The following is a 21,224-nucleotide window of genomic DNA, read 5'->3' as shown; positions in this document are numbered from 1 at the left end:
AGTTTAAGACAACAAACATAATTTAAATATTCTGTTTATAAATACTTCCTGCAAGAAAACTCTTTAAAAATGTGAACTAGTAGGATTAGTAGGAATACAAATTCAAATTGTTTTGCTACTTAAAAAAATGAAACTCAAATTGTATATAATTATACATATGTTCAAGCACTTAAATACTTACAAATTGTTTGAAGAATAATTATAGTGACCAACAATCGTTCGTTGCTCTTTTGTAAAATATCTTAATATGTTGCAAAAAATATAGATTTTAATATACTGATTCGTTGAAAATTTGTACCGAAATTAAGGATTGCTTATTTAATTTTTCCTACCTGTAAAAACATTTTGGAAACCTGTTACTTAACAAGTGAAGAACAAATTCGCTTCAAATAGAAAACAATAATTTATTTTGAAGGAAAATAAGATGTTAGTTATTTTGTAAATCAAACTATATAATATAAAGTGTATATTTACAAAGAGGTATATTTCAAAACAAAGAAAGTTAGCAATAGTATCACAGCTGGGTATAAAATCTCTAGCTTTTAAATTGAACGAGAATAAATGTTACAAAAATTTGATCAAAATTTAAAGATGTTTGAAAATATGTTTTTTGAACTTAATCCATCATAAGCGTGAGTTAATAGTTTTTCCTCTTGATTCCACAGACCCGACGTCTACATCCTGACGGTCACCCAGATGCTCCAGTACATGACCGATCCCAAGGAGTTGCGCGAAGTTAGCCAAATCGAGTCCTGGAAATGCGACAAGAGCGTGGCGGTGGCCCCGAAGCCCTGCAACATTTGGCAGACGTGTGCGCTGTCCTTCAAGATCCCCGAACAGAATCTGACGGATACGCGCTACATGGAGACCTGTCGGGAGTGCCCCAATGTCTATCCCTGGCTAGGCGACGCTGGCGGCACGGGAATCGCCGGTCAGGATAACTATATCTTTCATAGTGGACCGGATACAACAGAAGAAGCATCTTAATCGTGGAAAAGGATATCTCCTTTTGTTACTTCTGTTCCCTTTATTTCTCCTTGCCTCTTATTTTTGTTAAATTTCTTCCCCACCTCTTTTTTTTTTAATAACTCACAGTCCCTTCCTCATGATTCCTATTGTCCTGTCTGTCCTTCACAATCTCCAATAGAAATTGCGAAATTGTGTCAAATTGTTCTTAATTTTTAAGCGATAAAATTTTCGTAAAGGAAATGTGTTTTTTTTAATGAATAAATTGACTATTTTTCTACAAATAAATTTGCGTTTTAGTTTCGGATTTGGGAAATCATCTGATAAATGGCCTATCTCAAATTATAGAAAAGATCCATAGTGAGTACACTTTCTGACAGTTATTACTGATAAAATCTTAAGGTGTGGTGTTTTTCTGTTAGAGTGTTTTTTTCTTATACTAAACTATAACTATCTTATAAAGTTATTAATATTAAACATTATAAGCAGAGCAAAAAAGATATTGTTTTAATATTTTATCCATTTTAAAACAGAGATTTCTTTGGGAACTGCCTATAAAAAGCAGTAGATTATGCGCTACATAAACATTACAGTCGAACCCAAAAAAAAAACGCCAAACGTAATCCGTGTTTAATTTATTTACCAACCGTTTCAATTAAAATGTTTGTCCACCACTTGGACGAAAGTTTTTCTCCGGGCGAAATTATGGCCAGCGAAAAGTTTGCAACTGGGTGAGCGGGAACGGTGCCCTAAGCCGCGACTACGGCAATCCCCCAAAGTGCTGTTCAGGTGGCTCATAAATGCTAACTGACAATCGATAACTGACGGACATAAATCACGCTGGAATCGACGGTCCAGCTGGCGCCATCTGGGGGTCGCATTTGGCTCCCAAAAGTGTGACCGAGTCCACCGAAAATAGAGCGACCACACACAATTCAACTTGCAAATTGCATTTATGCATTATTCAGCGGCACTAGAAGCAGCAGCCAAAAGCGCAATTTGCAACTTTTGCCAGCAATATCAACTATGTATTTAAAACAGAAATTAGACACGACACCGGCAATTATAAAAACAAAAAGGGCCACACGTCGAGGACGCGACACCATATAAGACAACATTATATACTTAAAAAAATTATACAATTTAGCTATGCACCTCGCTGGTTTTTGGATCACAAATGTCCAATTTCATTATTAAGACACAGTTAAAGGTAAGGTTTGAGGTAATCGAACTAGATCATTACGTTGCCTTCTTCTTTTTATTTGAAGGTTTTCTGATTTGTTGACAAAAGTACAAATGAGTTCGACATATTGTGTCAACAAATCGTCTTGAATAAATATGTTTCTCATGGTGTTTAAATATTTTTAAAAATAAATAAACTATTTCAGAATTTTAAAAGCTTTTTTTTATCATTTTGGATAGAACATTTAGAATTCTTCAACTGTATATTTATATTGGAATAATGTTTTCCAAAATGCTTAAAGACGATGTCTAAACAAAGTAAATTTTATATAGTATATAAATTTGTTTTAAAAAAGAACAATATATATACTATTATTACATTATCAGAAATTGATATAAATTAGGTTTTAGGGTAAACATAATACATGCCCATTACTTTAAATGTTTACTACAAGACATTTTTTCTTTTAAGCATGTATTAGATTTGCAAAGTGTAGTATGCAGTCAAACAGCGCCGACAATGCGCGCCCAAAGGGTGGTGGAAAAATCACAAAACTTTTACAATTTCAACGGGTAAAAAACGTGCATAGCGTCAAAGGGAACACGCGCGACGTATGTATGTATGTGCTCACATGTATATTTTTTTTGGGACGAAGGGGCGTGGCTCGCCGGGGGAGGGAGAAGAGAAGGCCAGGACCCAAACAAACGCAGGCGGGCGAATTGCTTTAAGCGCCACAACAACATCCGCCGCTATTGTCGCCTCTGTGATCGCCTTACTCAGTGTTGAGCAACTTAAATAAATTTTAAAAAATTAAAACAAATTTAACATAAACTTTATTATAACTTACTTAAGTCTTACGCTTACAGAAAAAGCAACTAGCCACTTAGGGATCTTTTGTGAATCTGTCAAAATATCTTTCAAAATTGGAAAAAATATAAAACTTTTTTTATAGGCTTGAAACCTCAACAATATTTTTTTTTGAACAAAGTTTTATTGAAAATATGAGATACGTTTTTGATAATCAAAACCCTTTAATGTGTTATCTTAAAACAATTTATACAATCCTAAAGAAATGTATATAATTTAAAATAACTAAATTTTTTTGTATAAGAAAAAGTTAAAACATATCCATTTAATATTGATATATATAAATATTGGAAAAAACTCTACTTTCGGATTTCAGATCTTCAGCACTGAAAAGATTAAAAAGGTGTGATGGAGAGGGGGAGATAGTGAAGGAAAACGAAGGAGGCGGAGAAAGAGAGGAAGGGACATTCGAGCGTTGGTTACCTCTGTCCGTGGTGCGTTCCTTTTCTGCTCGTTTTGCTAAAGTTTTGTTTTTCGGAACAAAACTACAAACACAAGCAAACATGCGCTTTCACACACAATCCCACACACATACACACAGGCTGGGGAACAGGACATAAAAGTGCATTCATAGCTGCTGTTTGCCCTGTGTGTGTGTGTGTGAGTGTGTGCGTGTGAGTGAGTATCTGTGTGAGCAGATCTGTGTACTCGTGCGCTTGCACAACTTCTAGCCCAAAATGAATGAATAAAGTTAGTCAGACAAATTGCATTTCCCGAAAATATTATCCCAAACAAGTAATTGAAAATTTGTTGGTCGTATTTATGCCCCCATTTCCCACTAAAAAATATGGTTGTCTGAGGATCGAAGGTTCAAATTGGAAGTTAAAGGCAATGAATTGGCATTTACAATTGGTAATATGAACCAAGGCAGAGGAGGGTACATTTATTGCCTTCACTTTTGTGATGCGTATCAGGTTCAAGTTAAATATAACTTTTCAAATTCTAAATGGAATTCTAAATTATTTTTTTGTCAAATATCCGCTCGATTTTATTTCCTTCTTAACTTATATTTCCTTCTCTTATAGAAGTCTCCAACGAGGTTTCAGCACAAATGTAGGCAACGATTTGCGAGCGAAAATTAATACACTTCTAACTAATTATACCCGTTACTCGTAGAGTAAAAGGGTATATTGTATTCGTGCAAAAGTATGTAACAGGTAGAAGGAAGCGTTTCCGACCCTATAAAGTATATATATTCTTGTTCAGGATCACTAGCCGAGTCGATATAGCCATGTCCGTCTGACCGTCTGTCTGTCCGTCTGTCTGTCCGTATGAACGCTGAGATCTCGGAAACTATAAAAGCTAGAAGATTGGCATTTTGCATGTAGATTTTAGGAGTTCCTACGCAGCGCAAGTTTGTTTCAAAATGGTGCCACGCCCCCTCTGACGCCCACAAGCCACAAGCTGTGGCCACAGTTTTGATGCTATTATGAAAATTTTTATTGATATGTATTTGTTTCGTCAATACCTATCGATTGGACTAATAAAAGTTTGCCACGCCCACTCTAACGCCCAAAAACCCATTAAACGCTTAAGCCTGGCTAGCGCCTACATTTCCGCCTTTCATGGCCTGTGGTACCAATGTCTTGGGGTAGATGGCGCAATACAATAGCGCATATTTTAAGTTGTTTAGCTGAGTATCGCGTATCTTATAGTCGAGGCACTCGACTATAGCGTTCTCTCTTGTTTTAGATTGACTTCAATAGATTGAAAACAAAAAATCGATGAATGTGTAATATATATAACGCACAATTTATCAACATTTTTTAACCAAAACACTTATGTCTAAGATTAAATTTATATATTCGAATTTTGTAAATTTAAAACCAATTTAATGTAGTGATTGGAAATTTGTCAGTGAAAGTTATCTAGAACATTGATTCTAGTTAAGAGTTGTCAGTCAATAAAATTTGAATATTTGGAACATCGTCTCTTAGTGTGACTTTATTCAATATATACCTCTAGTCTTAAATGCAACTGTTTATTACTAAGTATTTATCAATTGTACTGCCCCAAAAACGGAATACACCCACGCATTTGACACATTCTGCAGTCAACTTTACCGCTTTCGGATTTCGGTGGCTGCAGCTGTAAAAGCAATGTTTAAAGTTATCCATCCTGGCGTGGACCCATTTCCATGACTCATTCTAAGTGTGTTTTGCCAACTTTTCCGATCATATGTTTCGCCAAGTGTTTGATTTAAAGGAAAGTGCAACTTTGGCGGACGAGGTGTGGGTGTGAGGAAGTGTTTCTTTCTACACGTACGCACATTTTGCAAACTGCACTAAATTAAGGTAACTCCGTGCGGTGCCCCTTGTCCCCCCTCCCCCTCTCCCCCCTTCTGGCATCGTTCTCCCCCTCCCCCTCCGTCAATCCCTCTCACTCTGTTTAAAGTGTTGGCCCGGCTAAGCCAAAAAACTAACTTACACCTAACTAAATGACAAAGTTTTGCCAGAACACCCCCACAAACACACATATGAAATTGGGCAGGGGCAGGGGGAGGGTGAAAAGTGAAAAGTGTGAAAGGGAGCTAAAAAAGTGGTTAAAAGGGGGCCAAGGAGCGCAGAGTTGGTTAGACTGCGGAGCGGTAATATAAGGTAAACATTTCTTTCTATGCATATGCGAGCAGCTTGAATAAGTGCCTCTGTATGTGTACTGGCGCTGGTGTGAGTGTGTAACCACATGGACGGCAAAAGGCACGCGCTTCCCTACTCACACACGTTCGCAGATGTATTGTACACAGAGAAAAAATAATTCAACACAGAGTCTAACTTCTACAACTCGAACCGCCATGCAACGTGCTGAATAAAACACATTTCACTTAAATTAATACTCTGTATTGTGAATAGAACAAGTTCGACATTCTTCTATGTATAATTGTCTCATGAGATAAACTTAAAATAAAAAATAAAATAATTAAAATATGAAAATTCAGCAACGGTTTTAAGAGACTCAGAACCAAACAAAGAACTTCTTTTAAAAACTCTGGGGAATATACATAAGTGCAACGAATTTTAAATTTTTCTTGCGCAATTTTTTGTACAATATAGGCGTTGCACTTTTAAGAAACTTGCTCTTTATATTGCATAGCTCTTATGGATTTATTAAATATTTTGATTATATATTTTTTAAACTCATAAATGTTACTCCTAGTTTTTTAAATACAATTAAATTTGCATTAATACAATTCGTAGTAGTCTTGTAAGGGTGCATAAAAAAATTTTTTTTTATTTCCTTATTTTCGGTTGCACTTATTTTAGAGTTTTCACTGTACTGATTGTTGGAGTGCTGAATGTTGGGGTTCCTCCTTATTTTTTCTGGTGGCTACTACTTTTGCCACTACTTTAACCGCATAAACGAATGCTCAGAGCGGTTGTGCATATGTGTGAGTTGATTGTATCTGTGTGTGGGGGTGGCCTAGGGGCGTGTCTGTGCCGCCCACGGACGTGGCAGTTACCGTTACCATTACCGTTGGCACTGTTACTGTTGCTGTTGCTGTTTCTGCTGCTTGTTTGGTGTCAGCTAACCGGATGGCCATGTTTTGGTTCTTTGTTATTTGCGCGACACACGCACACACACACACACACGGCCACTCATACAGATGCGTTTGTAAAAGGCATTTTTACACATTTACAAGCTGCCACTTTATATTGCATAATATTACCAAGTCTCTACATGAGCCACCTGACTTTTTTACGGACCTCTTTCCCCCTTCTTTTTTTGTTCTTTTTTTGGTGTATGTCAAGTAATTCAATAATTACGCTCTTGACATCATATTCGTGTGGCATTTTCCGGGTGTGTGTTTGTGTGAACGGCTTGAGAGTTGTGGCTGGAAAAGTCACACGCCGCTTAACAATTAACCCACCGCCTTTCGTCCCGCCCACTTTGCAAATACACACCCGACACACAGGCACGTGACATTGTGGTTAAGCAGCAAACAAAAAAAGGTGAAAGAAAGCAAAAGAAAGTGGGGAAAAGTGTGGTAACTCATATTTGTCACTTTGCGACAGTTACGCAATTTACGTAGCAATTAAATTGGGTTTGCAACTTTAAGTTGCTCAAAGGAAAGTGCAGAGAACGTTCAAAAGGGTTTCAAGTAAGTACAATCTACGCACTTCATATACGGATAAAAAACCGTATAATCGAAATATTCAAAAGGTGAAACAACGGCAAATTTAACTGATTGATTTAATTGATTTGGAGAAAATAAAAAAATATTAATGTTTAAAAGATAACTTTGGGTACAGATTTTAGATACTCAATCCACAAATCTCAAGAGGTATGTCGCTTTGAAATCGGATTAAATTTGGCAAAGTTATGAGCTTTAGAAGTCCGATTTTGGCTCACCCTTGTACAAGTCGTCGGAAATTTAAAAATAACTAACATGAAAATGGGTCGAAAATTTGACTAACCCTAAAATGAAAATTTTGAATGCAGTTTTTTAGAAAATCAAACCACAAGTCTTAAGAGGTATGGCACTTTGAAATTGGATTATATTTGGTAAAGTTGTGAGCTCTTGAAGTCCGATTTTGGGTCACCCTTTTACAAGTCGTCGGAAAGTTAGAAATAACTAACATGAAAATGGGTCAAAAATTTGACTAACGCTAAAATAAAAATTTTGAATGCAGTTTTTTAGAGAATCAAACCACAAGTCTAAAGAGGGATGTCACTTTGAAATCGGATTAAATTTGGTAAAGTTATGACCTCTGAAATTTCAATTGTGGGTCAAGGTTTTACCTATGCAGTTAAAGTTGAATCGTTTTTATTTGCCGCTCGAATAAAGTTGTTCGCTTATGATAGCTTTTGTCAACTAATCGTCTATCATCCGCCTTGAGTCTATTTTTATAGTGGACAAACCTCAGCAACATTCCCCCGATATCTGGCAACAACAACAATCTGGGAGCCAACGATTAGCAATTGCCCTGAAAGTACTTTGCCTTGCCTTTGCCGCCTGCCACGCCCACAAAAACGGCCGCTAAGCGAGGAGGGCGTCACCTGAAACACTCCCAAGCATCCTGCTTATTTTCTACTTTGCTATGGGGGAGGGGGGTTGGATAAAGGGAGGGTTGGGGGCGGAAAATTGGAGGTGGAAGTAGGAGGGTGTGGCTGGCGTGTGCCTGCTGGAAAGGCGCGTGTAAAGCAACAGAAAATCGATTAACATGGCTTTAATGGCCCCCATCTCTTGCTGCCAACAGGGTTGTCAATTTAGATATTTTTAGCCTAAGTTCGAAAGCGATATATCAAAAATAATGAGGCTGACCGCTTATTTGTTTTTTTTCTTATAAAAAAGAATATTTTTTTAACAGCTAAACTGCCTACTACATTAATTTAATTTCAAATTAATCAAGTTTCAGCAACGACCTATTGGTTGCCAATAAAATCATAAATATCAAGTTCGAAATTCGGTAAAGCTATTATCTATAGCTTTTTTAAGGATGAGAAAAATATTTTTTATTAGCGACTTCTCTGTTATTTATTTTACTGTTCTTGCCAGATTGAGGTCAAGGGTTTTTGACAACTATAAAGAACATAAAAACACATAATATTATTAAATGATTAAATCAATTAAAGGATTTTAATAAAAAGGTCGTAATATAGACTTTTTATTATCTTTTTTTTTTTTGAAAAATTTTTTTAAGGAACTATTTTTAGCTATTTTTAATCCCTGACTTAACTTTGGTTAGTACTGCAATTTGGCCAACACTGCCAATAAGAGTGAGATGAGGAGGCGGCAAACTTTTCCACGCTTTAGGGACAAATCCGCACCCCTGCCCCCGCACTTCCGGTGTAAATATGCCAACATCTGGGGACCAGACTTCGTAGGCCTCTTGAATCGTGGAATCGTGAGTCGTGAGCGACTTTGGCGGCATTAATTGTGACAGATTTGCGCCATCATCCCCCAAACGCAATCACTTTAAATTCCAACCTTAAATTCTGAAATGGGATATTAATGCATTCAAATTTCGAGCCATGGGGGCGATTGTAATTGACTTGGCATTGTGCCGCCATCTGCAATATGGCCACTGTTGTCGGTTAAGCGAGATTTAATTGATTTGAACTTTGGCAGACCCAAAAATTTGTAATAAGCCTGCCCATCCAAACCATGCGATTGATATAATTAAAGCAAATTGCCTAATTTAATTGCTGTATTTGATCTTTGGCATTTTTGATGACCTTGCCCCTTTCCAATTTCACGATAATTATCTTTGCAAAAGGAGGTCCTAATACCTATGTAAAGCTTGAATACTTAATTCAGACTTCGGAGAGGTATACATATATAGAATACAATACTTCCATATATTCATTTAAATTTTGGATACCTGTTTTGGGACGATTCTTAGTAATATGTGTGTAATTCTTAAGAATTTCCAAAAAAAAGGTCTTTTGAAAAATGTTTCAAACTGCAACTTAACCTATTTAAATCTGATTTCCAAGTGGTATACCTCTCAAAAGTTATTGTTAAATTCCCTTTCAATCATTTTTGAAATTACCTAAAACAAAGATGAAAAAGTGTTTAATCTCCGATTAGAGTAGACCCCCGAAAAACGAAATAATATGGCCTGATTGATCGATTTAATTGCCAACGGTAATTCGAATGCCACCAACAACAATAACAATTGTAAATCAAATTTCCCGACATTTCCCCACTCATTCACCCGCAAACTCGGGCACACAAGTCTAATTGAAAATGCTAATTACAATCGAACACAAACTAAACAAAAGTTATTAAAAAAAAAACTAACCAAACGAAAGTGGAAGCGGTAAAATAAACTATCGATTGCGGAAACATAAAACTGGAAATCCTTTTTAAATTATGGTTTTACAAAATATTCAAATACAGAACGAAACAAACAACTATGATGACTTATTTTTAAAGCAGTAAATCGAATTACCTTGGTTAATAGGGGATCATCTAAAAACTTATATTTAACTTTTTATATTTTTGTAGACTTTGAATTGTATTCCTAAAGTAACATTAAAAACCTAGAATTTAAAAATAGAAATTAAACATCCAGATACTTTGTATTTTCAAACAAATTCCAAAAACTCATAAAATGCAAAGCTTATTGTGGCTATCGATTACTTGAGTCGAATAACAGAATCCGGCTAGAATATTCAACAGATATAAGCCCAAAAACAATTCATGTGCGTTTAGTTTATTTGCCTACATACAAATACACAAACATATGTACTTCTAATTCTGGTTCGGTTCAATTTAAGTTTTGCTTTTTGACAAATTGCCATGTCTGTGGTGGGTTGTGGGTGGTGGGTGGTGGGGGGAATGTGGAATTCATGCAGCTTTATTATTCATTACCAATGCAAAACGTTTGTAAAGCGTGCACTCAACTCGAGTTTTTGAGCCAGGCAATCGAAGCTGGAAAACCCTGCAAATATGAAAATAAACTGCAGCAGAAACCATTTTAGTAAGCCCAAAAAATATAACTTAAAAACTACATTTATTAGTGTCCTTGATAAAACCACTTTTAAATTTTGTAATATTCAAAGATTTTAAAGTACCTTTAGGATAAGGTTTTTTTTAAGATTTTCTAAAATTATCGAGACAACTACTATTCGGTTTTCAAAATATTTAAATAAATGTAAAAAAAAGCAAAAAAATTACAAACTATATATATATTTTTTTTACATAGTTAGCCCCTTTGTTACCATATAAAACTATTTCCCAACAGAATTGCACTGCCAACTAGGCGTAATCAAACCTAATTACCAATTTATTCTTTTCAGGAAGTCTAATTTATAGGCTGTTTCACAATTCGAGCACCGGACTGCAGTCAAAAAAAAATGCAAATAGCAGAGCTTTGCGAATGTCAACGCGAAATATTTATGCAGCATTGATTTGACAACAACACAGCCCAACAACAATTGCCGGACAATGAATTCAACTATGGATTTTCGCACTCGTGCAACGAAAACCACAAAGGAGGATCAAGCTTGCCTGCTAATGACAGGACATTCGAGCTAATGCCATTCAAATTAAATTAAATTAAGCAAGGCCATGCAAAAACATTTCAATACTATCATGCCAAAATACTGGCCGTTCACTAGAAATGCTGACAAGATTTAATTAGCGAAACTATGGGGATATTATTATGACCCAATAAATGTGCAAATATAGGCTTAAGAAGCCGTGAATGGGTGAAATTATTTACATAATTTGGAAGCTCATAGATAAATATTTGGATGTTTACTCGAAATTTGACAAACGGATTTGGAATTATTTATCCAAAATGATAAAGAAGCAAGGGCATTCGTAGTGAAATTATTCGAATGTCAGGGGTTCCTTTAAAGGTGGCTTTAAGTTGCGAGTTTTAGTAGGGAAAATATTGTTTCATGTTTTTTTTTTTGAATAGGATGATTACCTGTTTTTATCATATTATAATATTTTATTTACTTATAATCCCAATCGAGAGTTTTAATTGATTTCTATTTATATTGTGCCCCAGTAAATACCTTAAACACTTAGGATGTACAGCCACTTAAAGTTCAGGGTTTAATCAGTGGGCCAAAGGTTGATTCTGATGTGGTGTTAACATCCTTAAAGTCCTGCGTCTCGGGTCTTATTCATCCGCCTTCCGTTTATAGTTGAACATGGCAGTGTTCATTGGTGTCAGCCCCTCTCCCGCCCACCGCCCACCGCCCCCTTTAACCCTTTTGCAGCAGCATCCTGATGCCACCCGCTTAACCCCTCAACGCCGGAGTGCGTGACTCCATGCCTGTTTGTAGTCTGATGCAGATTGGCTCCGGCTGCGGAACGTCAGCGGAAGTTTAGCGCATTGCAAGTGGGCGCACGGCCGCCTGCCACGCCCACACGCCCATACGCCCATACGCCCTCAGTGTTGCCAATAATAGCTTACAAAGGTAGCTAAAATGTGCCACCAAAACAACTTACTATTTGATCTGATTATAATTTAATCATCGACTTCTTAAAAATTCATTTCTTTGCGAAGCTGCGATTATTTCAAATTATTTTTAATGTGTCATAAATAGGCTGATCAAAAATCCACTCTGTTTTGTCTTTCAGAAGACCGTTTACAAATTAAAAGTGCTTTTCATTTTAGAACAAGGAAATTATCATTTTTCAACAGTCTTTTTTATGACAGCTATATGACATAGTCTTCCGTTCCCGAAATAATTTCACTTAGTTCAGATATATTTTAACATGATAAATTCAGACCAAAAAGAAAACAAACTTTTTGTTTTCCTAGACCAATCATTAATTCGCGCACACATATTTTGGAATGATTTAAAAGCGGATATACACAAAAATATAAAAACAAACTGGCCACAAAAAACAGCTTGAGTGCACAAGATAACTGCGGACTTGTTGAAATAATATTGTTACAAAATCAACTCGTCAATTTAATACTGTATGACACAAAAGTGTTGAACGAGCAATTTGTATACATTATTTTAGGCAAAGATAAACAAAGCGCGGCTATATAAGCCGGGTTTTCAATTCCAATGGCCATTCAACATCAAGATGCGACTCTTTTTGCTGTTCTTTCTGGCCCTAAGTTGCTGTCTGATGGTAAGTTAAATTAAAAACCGATTTATAAATATATGGTTAAAATAGTTCACGAAATATACATGAACCTTTTGATCAAATTCAAACATAAAGTTCTAAATTTACATTTACAGTAGCTTAAAAGTTTAACAATGTTATTTTTCGAACTTTTAAGCTACTGCAAACGTAAGTGTCAGTTCCATCCATTTAGTTTTTCAAAACTGAGAGACTAGTCTTGTGTACAATCGCTAACATATTTTCTAAAATAAGTTCTAAAAATGATCTAAATATTTTTAGCAACTGACCATGGCAGATGTGAGTCATCATCACAACTCCACAGGTGAGCAATTCAGAGCTCCTCCACCACCTCCTAGCTCCACCGCAGCTGGATCGACTGGTTAGGTGGATCCAGAACCATATAAAGGAACCACCTTTGACCAAATTCCAATGTAAACAATATCGAGTTAATCCCTGTGCAGTACTACCGCATTAAAATAAAGGCTTCAAGCCAGCAATAAGGAATTGTTTTACTAAGGGACGGTTTCTCGAGTGCCAATTAAGTGCCAGTAATCTAATGACCGGTTATCCTTTTTGTAAATGTGTACATTGTATTTACTTTTTGCATTTACTTTTCGTCATTTTCGATTTGAAAATGACCTAACAGACATAATATGTGCCAGTTTGGAGTTAATTCTCACATGAGCTATTTCTTCAACCGAGAAAAATATAACAGTTGAAAAACTAAATGACCTAAAAAGTGGTCAACATTAAATCATTTTTCATGTAATGTTTCCTAAATTTTTCTCCAATTTTGAAAAAAAAGAAAATTAACTTAATCAACCAAGCCAAAGAAAATTTGGCCAAGATACAAGTATACTTACATTAGAATTACAAAAAAATGTAAATTACCAAATTTGTTTGGAAGAGCGGCAAGGTCAGTCTATATTTTTCGTGTAGAAAAGCATATTGGTCACAATGCACAATAAATATAAAGCACCCATTGTACACTAATAAATTTAAAAATAAACTTATTTTCAAAAAGTTGAGGCACTCCTTGTTCGATCTTTACGAAATATTCAAAGATGCCAGAAAAAGGCCATCATGCCAGTACTTTGGCGTGAAAAGCGCAGTCGACACCCGAGGCAATGCAAATATATGCACATGTTGACATAAGTACATGCAAGCCGACGCCGGCCACCAAATGACGAGGCCAATGGAGTTGATAGCACCAACTAAGATGCCACGCTGCCCCATCACCCCCCTCCCCCCCTCTGACATAACCGCCCAATACCACCCCCAACACGCTGGATAAACACCAGGCAGCCCCAGAATTGAGGTCTCCAAACAACAACAACAACAACAACACGGGTCTAGTCCATATCATTCCACATTTTCGGGGACGTTTATGCGAGGTTATAAAATCACAAAGACAATTATTACTCACATTTTTGATGGATTATTTCTCGTGATAAGCAAACACTTTTTTAATTTTTTAAATTATATTTCGGTTTCTTAAAGAATAAATTAGTTTATTGAAGCATTCTCTTATATTACTATTTACACTTAAAAATATATTTCAGCAAACAATTTCAACAGTTTTTTAACGTCATAATTGAAAACAGTTATTAAACATTTGCATGGAACCTATTATAACATTCCTTGACTTATATTAAAGCTCACAGTAACTTGAAATAATATAAAATTAATTTTTTTAATTTAGATATAACATATTAGTAATCCAATGTTAAATGTTTAACCTAAAATTAAATAGGTAAGCTAAAATATTCAGTAACAGGAATTTACTCATAATAATTTTGTATCATTTCACCTTCTTAAGTTCCATATAAAGCGAAATATTTTTAAAATATTTTTTTTGCTTAACTTTAAGTGATTTAATTTCAGGTCATGACAAATTTTCTCTAATATTAGAACATTTTTTACCATTTTACGAACATTTTGAGCAAACAAAGGTAAGGACGGTGTATTTTTCGGAACCAGTCTTTTTGGAAACTGTGCCGTGTGAACAGCCTGTAAAGCGCGCAGGAAGCCTTTGAGCCTTGAGGTCACTGCGAATGCGTGACGCGTGAAAATTCGTCAAATGCAGGCCAACTGACATGGGGGAGCGACTGCATCCTCCATTCTCCTGCGCTCCACCCTCCACCCTCCTCCCTCCTCCCTCCTGCACTCCGCCCAATGCTGCTTAAATATGCACAAAGACTCACCCATGGCCAAAAGGCCGAGACCGGCAAGATTTGCTCGGCCATGCGAGTGTCTGTGTGTAAGCCAGAGGGCGGGGCGAGGGGCGTGGCTCGGTCGGCTGTCAACTGATTAAGCAGCTGCGAAGAGAAGCAAGGGCCAAGGACCCAGGACCAAGGACCAGGGATCCAGTACCCAGGACCAAAAGACCAAGTGACTGTCATCGCCGCGATTCAGGGCATTCATATGGTAACAAGCGATTCACACCACTTGAATTGCAATTAAAAGTCAGAGACTGAATCTTTTGGGTGCCCGGAATAAAGCCATTCAATCCATGGGGCAGCTGCATTAAGTGGGCTTTATACTGACATCAGGGAGCTATGCTCTCCCAAATCAGTGCCACAGAAATCTTCAGAGACATTAAAACACCTTAGAAACTAGAAAGCTTACCTTTACATTTTGTTTTTGTCCTCCTTTTTTTAAGGAAATCCTTGGTGAAGTCATCGGTATCGGAACCGAAAACGGCCTCTAAAGAACTTTCTGGAAACACACAAAGATTGTTTATCGCTCACGGTCAAAACAATTTTCATTATTACTTATATTTCTTTTGAATTATTAATTAACAAAATAATAAATAAATTAAAAAAATAACACAGGGAACATAGAAATATTACCACGTGTATTTTTCAAGAAGACTATCTAAAAATTAGAAGAACTAAAGACTGGTGCATGCATTGAGAATTAGTAAATTTATGGAAACGTAATGTTAAAATACTGGGTATGTTAAATATTAAGATTATTTATTATATGTACATACAGTATGTGGAACTGAGTAAAATGTTGTTGAAAATGTTAAATGTCAAATAGTGTTGAAATTGCGACATTACATTACATTACATTTGGGTGAGTGTGTGAAGTGATGATAATATAAGCCGCAACCAAAAAATAAGTGTATGATTTCATCTGGGGATGACCACCTGGACTTATCCCTTGCCCGGCTCCTTGCCCTGCTCCTGCTCCTTCTGCTTCTGCTTCTGCTTCTGCTGCTCCCGCTCCTTCTGCTGCTCCTGCTCCTTCTCCAACATCAGCTTCGCCTCGTTGAGCATCTCCATGCGGTCGTAGGCGTCGATGCGGTCCTCCAGCTGGGCCACCTCCAGCCACATCTGGGTGGCCATGTACCAGCGCGGCGGCGGATTGCCGTTGATCTTGGCCAGCAGCGTCTCCAGGCGCTTCACATCCCACTGGTTGGCCTCCTCGCGGCGGTTGGTCATCAGGGACTTCAGGTAGTTCATCTGACGCTCGCCTCCATTCGGGGTGATCACCCGGTCGGCCGGTTCCACGGCGCCGCCCTTCAGCGCTTGACAGGATTTCTCATTCGGGCCGGGCACAAACGGTTGGATGGCTGCAACCGGCTGGCCACCGCCCATCATGATGGCGGCGGGCAGGGGTTCCGCCTGCGGATTGACCGCCGGCATCAGGTGCGTGGCCAGCTCCTGGGGCGGCGGTATCTGCGGGCCCAGAGGCCTGCCCGCCGGCTGCACCTTCTTGCGCTTCGCCGGTCCGGTGGCATCGAAGTCCGTTTGGGTGCCAATGGAACGGCGACCCACGGGATCCGCCTGCGGTTGCACCACTGGCGGCACGGTGCGCGAGGCAATCTTCGAAATGCGCTTCCTTGGGGCCATTACTTACAAGCTCACACAAGTGACTGAGTTTTCTCTAGATTTCTTTTTTTTCCCGGTTTATTCCGGAAGACGTACCAGCTCGATTGACCAACCAACTCGAAAAGAAATTACCCAGCTGTCAAAGCTTAAAATGAAGCCTTCTTAGTGCTCGTAAAATCTAAAAAATACTTAGAGTATTGGGTAAATAAAAAAAACCAAAAATAGGGCTGCCACCCAAAAACTGCATTATATAACCCTATAGATGCATTAATTTCCCTGGTCTTTTGGTTCCACAATTTTAACGGAATAACAGTTTCTGGCCTTTTAAAATAACAAAACCCACGACATAATTAAGGGACCCCGATTTTATTTTAGATATAATACAAAAATGCATTTTTGGTTTGGGAATCTATTTACATAAAGCTTTGTGTTTCAGCTGTGAATGCTAATCGATGGGCAGTTTTATAACAAATTCTAACATTTTGACCATTACTTTGATAAAGAACCGTAACTCTTAATGTTTTTTTCGGGTTTTGGACTTTATTTTCGCCAAACTAAGGCGCACAGCCAAAAGAATAACAGTTTTGTATAGCTAAGAAAACTAAACAACTTCCAAATTAATTTGGAAAATTTAATTTTTTACATAATTAAATAAAGATTTTTTGCGAAAATTGCGCATTAATGTAATTGTTCAAAGGTGAATGTCAATCGTTTGAAAATTTTAAAACGAATTTAAATTCAAGACAGCCCGCCATAATAACTTTATTTTATAAGCCAACCATAGTTCACCATATTTTAATCGGCGGGTGGCAATTAAGAATTATCACCACCCGCTGATTAAAATCTGTCAGTGGCATAATGTTATGAATTGAAGCTTAACGGAAATTAGATAAAATCTATGGCATGGTAATTAAAAAGTAAAGAGAAAAGCGTGATAATAAACGTCTTTCACAGCAGCTTTTAATTAAATGACCAAAAGGCAACAGGTAAAATCCAATCGCAACATTAGCTTGACAGGCGCCCTCTGGCGGCTGAACTGAACAGCCAGATGAAAAGTGCCTTATATCGTAGTACAAACTAGTGGGTGAACCCTCACAGCCCTTAAATTTGGGTAAGGCAACCACGCAAACGTTTCCTTGGTGAACTCTGTATGACCGACCACAGCAATCAAGTGAAAACTATTCACAATTGTGAAGAAGCACTGCAAGAAAATCAATTTAAATTCCAAAAAAAAACCACAACAATTAAAACCAAACAATTTAGTAAGACATTATTTGAATTTAACCACTTATCATTGAAACTAATTAAAAAAAGAAAACAGTTATTAAAAAATTAATTGTTGCTTTATAAATAATTTTGCGGTATTGTTATAGAAAATGAGTTTCAAAATTGCAAAAATTCCTTGAAACTGTGTGGGTTTTGAAAGGGATAATTGTTTTTTTGGACCTAGGTTAAGTACAAAGTATTGTAGATCATAATTACCTAGTTATATGTAAGTAAGGTAAAAATAAAGAAGAATTTTTCTAATTTTTTTAAATAATAAGTTAAATTATGTCTGACTTTGGATATATTTAAAAATAAGCATTAACATAATGTGCGAATGGAATGTAATGGCTTATCCTAAAGATTTCCAGTTCATCTGATATTTTTATAAGCATATATACATTAAGCTAATTATAGAACATACAAAATACATAATTAATTATGTTATTAACTAGCTCAACTCTTTTTAAAAATCTTCACCTGAGTAAGTAAAAGGGTAGCCATCTATTTTTGAATCTTGGCAAGGTAAAAAGCACTACATTTTGTTACCTGGATACGGAGTAACTAACAACACTAGAAGTAATCTACTGTACTATCTAGTATTTTTTGCCAGTGCATTGCCGTTGCCTGGCAACCTTCAATTTGGGACTCGGTGGCGCAAACAAAGGCGCCAAAGACCACAACAAATGACGGAGTGGAAAATGCAATTGCCAGCGCAGCCGGCGCAGCGAAAACAGGTTGAACTCGTCGGAAGAATCCAGGAATGTCCTTCAAGGATGTGCGAGGTGCGTGCGTACTGACTCCCATCATCAATCCCCCTCTCAATTGGCATTTCTTCCTCCAGATCTGGGGGAACATCTCAAGCTGCTGGGCTTTCCACGGGTATTTCCCCTACAGTCCCTGGCCAATCCGCATGGCAGCCTGGCCAGTTTCCACATAGTGGCCGAGCTGCTCCAGTGGCTGGCTGGTCTGATGGAGCCGGGCGCCACTTTGCCCGGCGGCGTGGACTCGGAGGAGCAGCGGGTGCTACTCGTTCGCTCGGCCACCGAGTTTTTCGTGACCAAGGCGGCCATCCGTTTGAATCCCCGGAAGCTGTATGCCGCTGCTGCGGTCACCGCGGCGGAACTGCAAAAGATAACCCGACTCCTGACAGCCCCTGGACAGAGCGAGGCGGATGGCGACGAGGAGGAGCAGAGGGATCAGTACAGGAGCCTGAATCCCGTGGACATTGGCGATAAGATGGAGGAGCTGCGCAAGGCCCGGGAACTGGCCGCTGATTTGACCCAGCGCGGCACCACCATATACGAGCTGCTCTCCAAGGAGCTGCTCAACAAGGAGGCGCGTCTGTCCCAAGCCCAGCGACCTCTGGAACTGCTCAGTGTGGAGCGGACCCTGAAGAACGCCATCCAGGCCAGCCAGGTGCGCCTGCAGTCCAGTCGAGCCCAACTGGAGGCGGCCAAGGTGGAGCTGAATGCCCTCGGCTCCAAGTTGCAACGCCGCCGGGCGGAGCTGGAGAGGACTCGCCAACGATTGGAGGCACTGCATCGCATTCGACCTGCCCACATGGCCGAGTTCGAGGACTGCGAGAAGGAATTGCAGCAGCTCTTCCAGCGCTATTTCCTGCGGCTCCATGTGCGGGATGCCCTCAAATCGCAATTGGAGCTGCGTACCAAGCGGGCCACGCCCATTGCCTCACCGGTTCTGCAGAAGCCGGCCGAGAGTTCCATGCCCTTCATCCCGGAGGGACTCATCGAGGACGATGACGACGACGACGAGGACGACGAGGAGGATCTGGATGACGAGGCCGAGGACGATGGCGGCGATGCGGTCTCCGGCCTCGATATGGTGGTCAATGGACGCAGTGTCTTCGGCCTGGACTCGGAGATACCGGACATTCGGGACGAGGATAAGCTGATGCAGCAGGGTACCGGGCACCTCAGCTCGGCACAGGGAAAGCGTCCTGGCACCGCCACCTCCAGGATGAGACCCACCACGGGCAGGAGCAGGAAGGGAGCCGCAGGTAGGGAATCACTGCCATTTCCCCTCCCAAAAGGAGTGTCTAAAATGGCCTGCAAAATGATATCATGTTCATTTAAACCATCAATATTTTAACTTTCATATTTGCATGCCCACAAATGCCAAATACAAATAGTAAACATTCATTTATATGTGAAAAGTATGACCTGGTGGTTCAAAGTCACCGAAAATACTATATTATTGTCCCTAGAATATGTCTAAAAGTGTGATTATCCTTCTTTTATAATTTGTTACATAATTTAAGACAAAATTTCGAAACCAAACCTTTTTTTTATACATTTCAAGCCATTAAACAAGGTAATCGAAAATTCATAGAAACTATAGGAGATACCGCGCTTTTTAAAACACGGTTTTAAATAAGCATTTTAAGCTGAATTTAAAAGTTCAGAGGACAGTAAAAAAGTTAATTGTTTAATTTAATTTCTATTTAATTACCTCGAATTTCCACTTCAAGTTATAATATCTATAATAACCAAAATCTAAACCCGCTTTTCCCTCACAAATTATTTTTATTTAATTAAAATATATTAAAAAAAAACAATATAATTTCCCTATTCATTATTCATTTTTTAGTCACGACCGGATTGTGGAAACCACAATTTACCTTTACTTACCAATATAATATTTATTTTTGAATTCTTAAAAACAATAGACAATATCGTAATGAAATGTAATTACCAGCTGTGATAATGCATTAAAATGCACTTAATTATTACAAACCTTAGGAAAAGGGGCAGCAGGACCAGATGGAGCAGGTGGCGATGCCAGAGCAGCTCGAGGATCCCGAAGAGGAGGAGGAGGAGCAGCTGGAGGAGGAGCAAGTGGCGCCCATCGAAATGGCCGCAATGGACCCGGCAGCAGTATGCTCAACTCACGGGACGATGACAGCAGCTTCGGGAGCTCCGAAAGTGAACTGGATGTGGGCGAGATCATGGGCATGAGTGGGCTGAGCGGGATGAGCGCCATCAGCGGGATGAGTGGGATGAGCAACATTGCCTTGGGAGCCGCCGATGACGATTGTAAGTCTTCCAAATATCCCCCTAACTTGACATGGCTTGTAACACCCAGCTATCCCCAGTTGATCTCAACTCCATCGACGACATTAGCATTTCAAAGTTAACTGGGGAACTGCCGCTGCGACCGAAGACGGCCAATAAGGCGGAGCACCACAGCGATGAGGATTTCTAGGGTTAACCAATCATTTTCTACGGATTTTATAGACACGTCAAAAAGGGCATTCAGGTCATCACAAATAAAGAAATATTCCCAGCAACTAAATAATAGATTTATTTCGAACCAAACACGGGGGAAATTCAGCATTGAATCCAAATGCGTACATAAGGACTTTCATTTTATAATTTGTAGTATCGATAAATCGCCTTAAAGCGTCTGGATGAGGAAACCAAAGAATATTTTAATAATAATACTTCAATTACTAATTTTATAAAAAACTAAACGGCTTTTGTTCTCCTTAATATAAATTGAAAATTTTTCCAATTTGTATACAGCTTCGATTGTCTGTATTAAA

General features: G+C 38.5%; 3 protein-coding genes and 1 long non-coding RNA gene across 4 annotated transcripts in view; 3 read left to right on the top strand and 1 right to left on the bottom strand.

Moving 5' to 3' along the window:
• LOC108048087 (chitin deacetylase 1) overlaps positions 1 to 1,254 on the top strand; it is a 49,109-nt gene extending 47,855 nt beyond the window's left edge. The window contains exon 8 of the mRNA XM_044461129.1: positions 666 to 1,254. Within this exon, the coding sequence (XP_044317064.1) occupies positions 666 to 987 (322 nt within the window). The 3' untranslated portion in view covers positions 988 to 1,254. The remainder of the gene's footprint in view (positions 1 to 665) is intronic.
• An 11,262-nt stretch (positions 1,255 to 12,516) lies between these two features.
• LOC108043773 lies at positions 12,517 to 13,057 on the top strand. Its single transcript, XR_001769265.1, has 2 exons — positions 12,517 to 12,563; positions 12,837 to 13,057. It is a non-coding gene; the product is annotated as an uncharacterized LOC108043773 (long non-coding RNA).
• A 2,535-nt stretch (positions 13,058 to 15,592) lies between these two features.
• LOC108043774 lies at positions 15,593 to 16,507 on the bottom strand. Its single transcript, XM_044461296.1, has one exon. The coding sequence runs from the start codon at positions 16,415 to 16,417 to the stop codon at positions 15,719 to 15,721; it is 699 nt and encodes a 232-aa protein (XP_044317231.1). The 5' UTR covers positions 16,418 to 16,507; the 3' UTR covers positions 15,593 to 15,718.
• Positions 16,508 to 18,342: 1,835 nt separating this feature from the next.
• LOC108043775 (clusterin-associated protein 1) lies at positions 18,343 to 20,957 on the top strand. The gene is made up of 4 exons (XM_017122579.2): positions 18,343 to 18,444; positions 18,504 to 19,679; positions 20,422 to 20,715; positions 20,775 to 20,957. The coding sequence occupies exons 1-4, from the start codon at positions 18,423 to 18,425 to the stop codon at positions 20,882 to 20,884; spliced, it is 1,602 nt and encodes a 533-aa protein (XP_016978068.1). The 5' UTR covers positions 18,343 to 18,422; the 3' UTR covers positions 20,885 to 20,957.
• The last annotated feature ends 267 nt before the right edge of the window (positions 20,958 to 21,224 follow it).

Source organism: Drosophila rhopaloa, unplaced genomic scaffold (genome assembly GCF_018152115.1).
Source record: "Drosophila rhopaloa isolate 14029-0021.01 unplaced genomic scaffold, ASM1815211v1 contig_3, whole genome shotgun sequence".
NCBI classification, from domain to species: domain Eukaryota; kingdom Metazoa; phylum Arthropoda; class Insecta; order Diptera; family Drosophilidae; genus Drosophila; species Drosophila rhopaloa.
The sequence above is the reverse complement of the archived record's forward strand: the minus strand, read 5'-3'. Positions and strand labels throughout refer to the sequence as shown.

Excerpts from the sequence above, each read along its gene's own strand:
- LOC108043774 (XM_044461296.1), bottom strand. The coding sequence starts at position 16,417 with ATGGCCCCAAGGAAGCGCATTTCGAAGATTGCCTCGCGCACCGTGCCG.
- LOC108043775 (XM_017122579.2), top strand. The coding sequence starts at position 18,423 with ATGTCCTTCAAGGATGTGCGAG. Across the intron at positions 19,680-20,421 it reads GAGCAGGAAGGGAGCCGCAG|GAAAAGGGGCAGCAGGACCA; the intron begins GTAGGGAATCAC and ends TACAAACCTTAG. Across the intron at positions 20,716-20,774 it reads GGGAGCCGCCGATGACGATT|TTGATCTCAACTCCATCGAC; the intron begins GTAAGTCTTCCA and ends AGCTATCCCCAG.